General features: G+C 34.4%; 1 protein-coding gene across 1 annotated transcript in view; it reads left to right on the top strand.

Annotated features, from left to right (window-relative positions):
- Window positions 1-2,630: 2,630 nt before the first annotated feature.
- LOC131931031 (neurogenic locus notch homolog protein 1-like) overlaps window positions 2,631-7,484 on the top strand; it is an 8,563-nt gene continuing 3,709 nt past the window's right edge. Inside the window, exons 1-4 of the mRNA XM_059287717.1 lie at window positions 2,631-2,652; window positions 2,799-2,875; window positions 6,608-6,676; window positions 7,219-7,260. Coding sequence (XP_059143700.1) covers window positions 2,631-2,652; window positions 2,799-2,875; window positions 6,608-6,676; window positions 7,219-7,260 — 210 coding nt within the window. The remainder of the gene's footprint in view (window positions 2,653-2,798; window positions 2,876-6,607; window positions 6,677-7,218; window positions 7,261-7,484) is intronic.

Below are 7,484 nucleotides of genomic sequence, written 5' to 3'. Positions count from 1 at the left end.
GTTATACTTGTAAGATGGCAATGTTAAAAAGAGAGGTCCTCCAGCGAATGGTGATTAATCTGCTTGTGACAGCCTGGCAGCTCATTATGTAAAGTGAATAAATATTAAAAATCTTTTTAATAATACGCTTCGATTGCATTGCAATTTTTTAAAACTCATTTACCTTCTTTAATATTAACATTGGTCGACAAAATAGGTAGGGGGTCATATTTCATGAGCGAACAAAGCTTTTATTAAAGAGTGACGACGCACAGACGACCGGACGGACAGAAGTACAGACAGAAACACAGGCAGACAGACATGCAGACAAACAGAGTTTCTTCCAGGCATCTCTTCGGGGGGGCTAAGCCCCCCCCCCCCCCGAAAATTTTTTACCGCCCCCCCCCCGAACGAAATGAAATTTATATAATTTATATAGAAAATATATACTTTTAATAGTGTCCGCCCCCCCGAAGAAAGTTTACCGCCCCCCCGAAGATTTCAAGTGCCCCCCCCCCCCCGGAGAAAAAAGTCTGGAAGAAACACTGCAGACAAACAGACGGACGGACGGACAAACAGACATACACAAGGACAGATGGACAAACAGACTGATGCACGGACGGATTGACGGGCGGTTGGACAAGTTTTTATGTTTTCCGACTAAATGGCGTAAAACGTCACATTTCTCAAAATCGCAAAAGCGGAGTGATACAATTCATCAAGGAATAGATCACTATATATAAAGTGCAACTTATTAAATTGTATTATATTATATGAGAATAAAAAAAAATTCCATTACAAAAATTTCGATAAATGAATCTGGCACTAAATATATTCAACTGTTTGTAAACAAAACATTTCAAAACATTTTTAAAAAGGGCGTGCTAAATATGAACTTTATAAATCAATAGAATACGATCACCTTTCTAATAATTCATAATATATAAAGTATTTTTCTTTTAAAGTTATATTATATAAATTCAGGAAAAAAAGTGAAATAAGAATCGGGGAACTTCATCGTTAGTTTCACACAGAAAACTTTTCAAATCAGCTTAGACATTGTCAATTAATGACGTCAAACACTTTGTGTGAGGAGGAGGAGGAAGTAATACTTCTGTGACACTGCATTACTTGGGGGGGGGGGGGGCATTGATCTAACGATGAGACGTAACATTTACCTGGAAGGTGAAAGTGACCAAAAGAGTACAGCCTTAACATCTCAATTTCTAAATTCACTTCCTTATAGAAACTATGTAACAAAAAAACTGTGGTATTGTTGTTTGGGGGGTGGGGGGAGGGAGGTCGAAATGGGTTCATGTCGTCATTTCAAGAATGTGACATACGAGAAATGTCACGGAACTAAATAAATTTGTACTTTGAGGTACCACTTTCTTATATACTTCCTCGTTCTATTTTGGTCGACACCTTCGAATTACAAAAGCCCTCATCTCCAAAGTTAAATAGATCATTTTAATACTAAGTTGGGCGTGGCGTGTGATATCATGCTAGAACGCATTCGGTTATTAGCAGGGCGCAAGTACGTTTCATTGCATGTGTTTTTCTTCACACATGAGCAGCGAAAATTGGATTCAGGTGCGATAAATTTAAAACATTTGACTTCATCCTCACGAGCGTTTCACTGTTTTAATCTTTCACTTCTGTGCTCTAGTACACAAAGCTAGTGACAAATTTCAAAAGACGAAAAAGATTATAAACTAACAAACGCAGAGTTAAGAGTCATTTCTCTGTCAGGTGTTTCCCCAACGCAGTGCATAGACAAAATAAATAGCCAGAATTAACAAACGGCTTAAGGGGGATTAGTGCGGTTAATACTTTTACGTTTTGGAATTATATATATTCCTGTTTCAGTTTTTATAAGCTTTTATTTAACTCACTTCCTCTGTCTTTCGTTAGTCTGTCGTCAGTGAGTCTGTATAGATCGAAACGTCCGAGCGAAATTTCGGACACTTCTAAATGACATATTTGTTTCAACGTTGGCATGTGGGTCAAGACATGAAGACAATGCAACATGAAATAAAATTTGACTTAATTGGTTGCCTGATTAATTTTTTTATGAATTAATTAAATTTTTATCCAAATTAGTAGGCTGTCACATCGAATTATTTCGCGCTATTAGACACGCATCATCACTATCAATAGGTGCGCAATGGGTTTTAATCATGCAACTCTATTGTAAATAAAACATGTACAGTACATAAAAAATAATAAATAAAAAAACGTTTTAATAACAAGCTTTTATGTAATAATGCACTAGAAAGTAGAAAATAAATTATACACTACTATTTAAATTACTATAAAGAAAAGCGTGAGTCTCTTCCTAAATATTAGTAAAGGTATACAATAGGTATTAAAGTGACCCACGCTTTTCTTTATAGTTATTTAAATAGTAGTGCATAATTTATTTTCTACTTTTTAGTACATTATTACATAAAAGCTTGGTATTAAAACGGTTTTTATTTATGAATTTCTTTTTGTTTGACATCAAATCTTCTTGTCCACGACGTGTGGGGATTATTTTCAAGCTTCTGTTGTTTATTAAGAAGTTAAATGTTTTTTACAATCACTACAACAACGATTATATAACTGTGGTTAGGTAAAACAAAACAAATTCGTTGTCACGTTTGGAAAAGATGGGGAGTCGACAGGCTAAGGGTAAGCATTTAACATTTTATTCTTGCTTGATCCAGGATGTAAAGGTAAATTCCTAGTCGCTGTGAAAACATAAAATACTTGATACAGTTTGTGGAGTCGTGCATATTTATCATGCATACGTCATCTTACATTTGTTTTAAATGCAGGTCTAGAGGAAGTAGAATCAGTTGTAAAACTCGACTGGTTGCTGGTATACAACATTCAAGCTACACATCCGTTAAAGGTAAGGTTAAATGTTTGTAGGTCATCAAATATAGGTATTTATCTCATTTAGATAGTTTCAGCTGATGGGATGTTAAGTACTACCAGCCATTGGTACCCGTCACACGTGAATTATTAGTCTAAATTTTTATGCTACACTTGTTTGAGAAAAATTAATTTATAAAATAGTTAATGGTAAAAACGCATTGTGCTTAATTACACGTTGAACTATATTAGTGATAAAGCAAATATATAACTAAATAGCAAAAGCTCCGACACATTAAAAATAACATAAGCTACTAATACCTATAAAAAAAATTAAAACCAAATTATATACATTATTTGTCAACACAACACCATATTAAATGCACACACGGATTAAGAGACTAAAATGATTTCGTTAAAAACTGGGCTGTTCAATGTTGTTTTTTAAGTAATTTTTGTTATTTTATCCCAAGAAAATTGTATACATTTCATAGCGTAAGTTTGGATAAGTAGATCTATAGGTTTAAATCAAATTTGAATGAAATATTTCATTTCTTCATGTTCTAAAATTGAAAGCAGACGCCATTAGTGTTGTGTACTTTTCGTAGTTTAAACATGTGACATCATTGTTTTTTTTGCTTTCTTGTCACAACCATAAACACTTTTCCGGTTGCGTAATTAAAAATGTATTTCTACATTCGAATATGCCTTTTTTTTAAATTTTACTTTTTAAATAAAATTTAGTTTATACATTTAATAGGCTACATCCAAGAAATTATTTTTAACAAAAGTCCAAGCAATTAAGTTCTCCATATGTCGCTGAAGATATCTCATAGCCTGCGGGTAGAAAGAGAGAAAGAGAGAGAGAGAGAGAGAAGTACGCACATTGGCTTTATATCGAATGCATATAGGGGTTTCGTCATAGAAATATTGTGATATATTCCTCTTATTTATAGCGATTCGTCATTATTCTATAATTTTAAAAGTTATTTTTTCTACGATATAAAATTATGTGTAGGTAAATCAAAATTACACTTTAATTTAGAATGACGTGGTCATAGTAGTTATACCAATATTTTTACAATTGTGCCCATAACTAACGCTACAACGAAAAACCGCACGTCATGAAAGTATTTTATACAATAATGTGTGCCGGCCTCCCGAGATATATATTTTTTTCCACATAACTCTGTGACAAGAACATGTGTAAGCGAAGATAACTTGGCCACAGTTTAAAAAAGAGAGAACTATAAATAACTTTAAAAAATGGCGACAATTGTTGGCCACACTAATCAGTCTTCTCCCATCCCCACCCCTCCCCACCTTACACACTCGGGGTCCGGCTGACCTGTATTATTATTATACCGATGCGTAAACGTGTTAAAACATGGACCCCTATTTGGTTTATCCTAGTGGGGAGGCGAGTAAGTGACGGTAGTTATTTGAAGGTTTGCCCATATTTTACACTGCAGTTTGAGTTGTGTTTTTTAAGTTTTACGCTAGAGTGTGGGATACTGACGGTAGAATAAAGAAAATTCCACCACAGCTACAGCCTGTTGTAATTTAATTTAAAAAGGCAACTTACTATCAAAGCTAAAGTGCAATGTGATTAATTTTAAACCATTTAAAAAAATTTAAATTGGTCAGCTGTGATCTCCATAAACGGCTTGAGCTCACCCCTCACACATCAACAGCGTCTGTTGTTATGGTAATACGTCCCTGCACCGATGTCCGTGCCTTTTTTTCTACGTGTTTGTATGTGTATTTGCTGATGTTTTTATAATAAGTCCACAGGGCTAAAAAGTATTTTAAAATAGCAAAACAGCATATTCTTAACGCTTCTACACCAAAGCATTATATGGGAGGATGAAGCAAACATTTACGGCAAAGAATGGCGATCGGTGAGGTTACTAGGATGCAGTCACATAAAAAATTCCATTAATAACATTTTGAAGATTCGGAGGTTGTGCGTTTTGTGATGTATTCAGGAAGGGGGGCTAAATTAATGTCCTCTTGGATCTCCTAATGAACTTTCATCTGATCTATTTAGGATGCTTTTGATATCGTTATTTCGTGATTGCTTGATTCATAGAATGAGCTATCCCAAATAGATGTAACCCATATTTTGAGCTGTTTGGATACTTACTAGGGTATTTATTTCTTTCCTTGGCAGTCGTATGGTCTATCTGTCTAAGCACACGTACACACAAACAGAAACACAAATCTCTCTCTATTTGGTACCTGATGCGTAGATATTTTCAGTAACGGTGTAATTGATAAGGTAATGTCAAATACCCTATTAATTACGACCTTTTTAAAAAAATTTGCCGAGAAATACGTTACTCGTAATAATACCAGCATAAAGAATCAATTTTAACATCCTCGACACTGGCCAAACTAATCGGACAGTGCGCGAACTGGCTGGCCTATGCGCGCATTGACCGGATTTCCGTTTTTGGTCGTGTCAAATACAATCCGGTTCTTTGGTGTTAATGCTTTTCGTTTAGGCTCACCAAAACTTTTGTCTGTTATCTACATTGAATGGTTATATACAACTATTGACTTTTTTTCTATTTTCTTCTCTAATTTGATAAGACACACACACAACTTTTCATTCTCTACAATTTCATGTTTTGAAATATTTCTTACCAAATTACAGTTATCATAACCTAATAGGGTTAGAGCTGTTACGTATCTTTTTTCTCGTTCTACGTTAGGCGACACCTTAAATATCTCATCTCTGAAAGTTAAATCGATCATTTTTATTGCTAAACTGGGCGCGGCGTGCGTGACGTGAGATAATATTTCGTTCATGCCCGGACGAATTCGGTTAAACACACAACAGTACGTAATTGCTTTTTATGGTATGTGTATTTCGTCACAAGTACATCAGCTGAGAATGACGAATTCACACACAGGTGAGATGAACTTGCAACATTTTATCGCTCTAGTGATCTTTTACAACATGCTGCGCCCTGTTATAACGGCAAAACTCCCTTAAATGCAACACCGCTAATTAAAGAATATTGTGATACTGGATAACGTGATACAACCTATATATATATATATATATATATATATATATATATATATATATATATATATATATATATATAATTCTCTACATGGGGACCATACGAGACACCGCCAAGTAAACGAACGCCTTTACTCCCCCGCTCTCTAGGCATATAGTTACCACCCCCACCCCTACCATTCTGGTGAGCTAAGGTTCACCCCGAATGTTTACAATCGTAGTGACGGCTATTAGGGGCAGATAATTTAGTTTTTAGACGATTTGAAACTAAGTGAAGATAATAACATGTACTGCTTGCTCTTTTCATTGTCACCTGTAAACTTTCGTCACAGACGGCTGCTTTAAAGCAAAATATTTTTAGTCACAGTATCGGTAGTGTCGAATTAACAAATTATTAATTACTGAAAAATATAAATTAAACTAAATAGCGGCGTATGCTACGCCGCGGGTCATCTCGTTACAGTTAGTTCTCTTCGTGTGCTTTCCCCGCGGGTTCATAAACAAAAATACGTAATGGAATTTTTAACAAAAGAACGGGCTTGAAGGAGCGGTGTAGTTAAAGCTATCCATTCTCTAGAATAATAATATATACAAATCTGTAACGTTATATTTAGATTGGCAATTTAACCAGCATTCTTTCATTTCTTTGTGAAGATAAAAGTTTATGTAGTAATTTCTCATGTATTTGTTGAACCACTCAAATAAAAAAGAAATTAAAAAATTGACAAATTACAGTGGTTGTTAAAAGCACATTCATATTCCTTGTCACATTTTGACATCACTGGGGGATTAGATAAGCTGAAGGTATGTAGCAGACATTTTGCAATTGTCCCAGGATGTAAAAATAACTTCCCTGTTGCCGTAAAACATGTAAAAATGTTAAACATTTCGTACTGGAGTTGCGCACATTTATTCTACATCAGTTAACTCCCCTCCACTTGTAAGTATCGAGTATATAGAGTGAGTTTAAAGTCGACTATTTCTTAACAACATTTGATCTCGCTATAAACGTATAACACCATCTACACTTCAAGAGATATTGACGTTTTAATTTTTAATTTTTTAAACTTATTTAACCTGGAGTTGAAGAAGTCGATTAATTTATATTCAGCAATATTCATATTTTATTATTGCTTTTTAACATTGTAATGATTACCTTTTCGGTTCAATTTACTTCTGCGATTCCAATCGGTTAAAATTGCTTCATCATACTGTTCCATATATTACATTCGTAACCAAAACTGATAACAGGCCAACAGTAATAGATTGATATACAGTGGTGAACAGCAAATTGTTTATCAACTACTAAGATAAGATTTTATGTTTTTATTAAAATGCTTTTACAGGGTGTTAAAAGAAGCTATTGGTATTGCCTATTTGAAAAGTGCGTAAGTTCAATAAACGCAATGAACAGGCTAAACAATAGCTTGATTCTTGAGATGCAGGAAGTGATTTAGTTTTTCTACAAGAGGTCAAAACTAAGCTTTGCCAAAGGTTGTAGTAATGTAATTTTAATTAATGCGCTTGTCAAACCAACTTTTAAAATTACACTTATTTAAGTGAATACAATAAATTTGAATGAAACGCTCATATAGGGCTTTAATCTCGCATA

This window comes from Physella acuta, unplaced genomic scaffold (assembly GCF_028476545.2).
Source record: "Physella acuta isolate Inbredline_101_S28 unplaced genomic scaffold, ASM2847654v3 ptg000102l, whole genome shotgun sequence".
NCBI lineage: Eukaryota > Metazoa > Mollusca > Gastropoda > Physidae > Physella > Physella acuta.
Note: the sequence above shows the minus strand (reverse complement) of the source record. Positions and strands in the feature narration are given on the sequence as shown.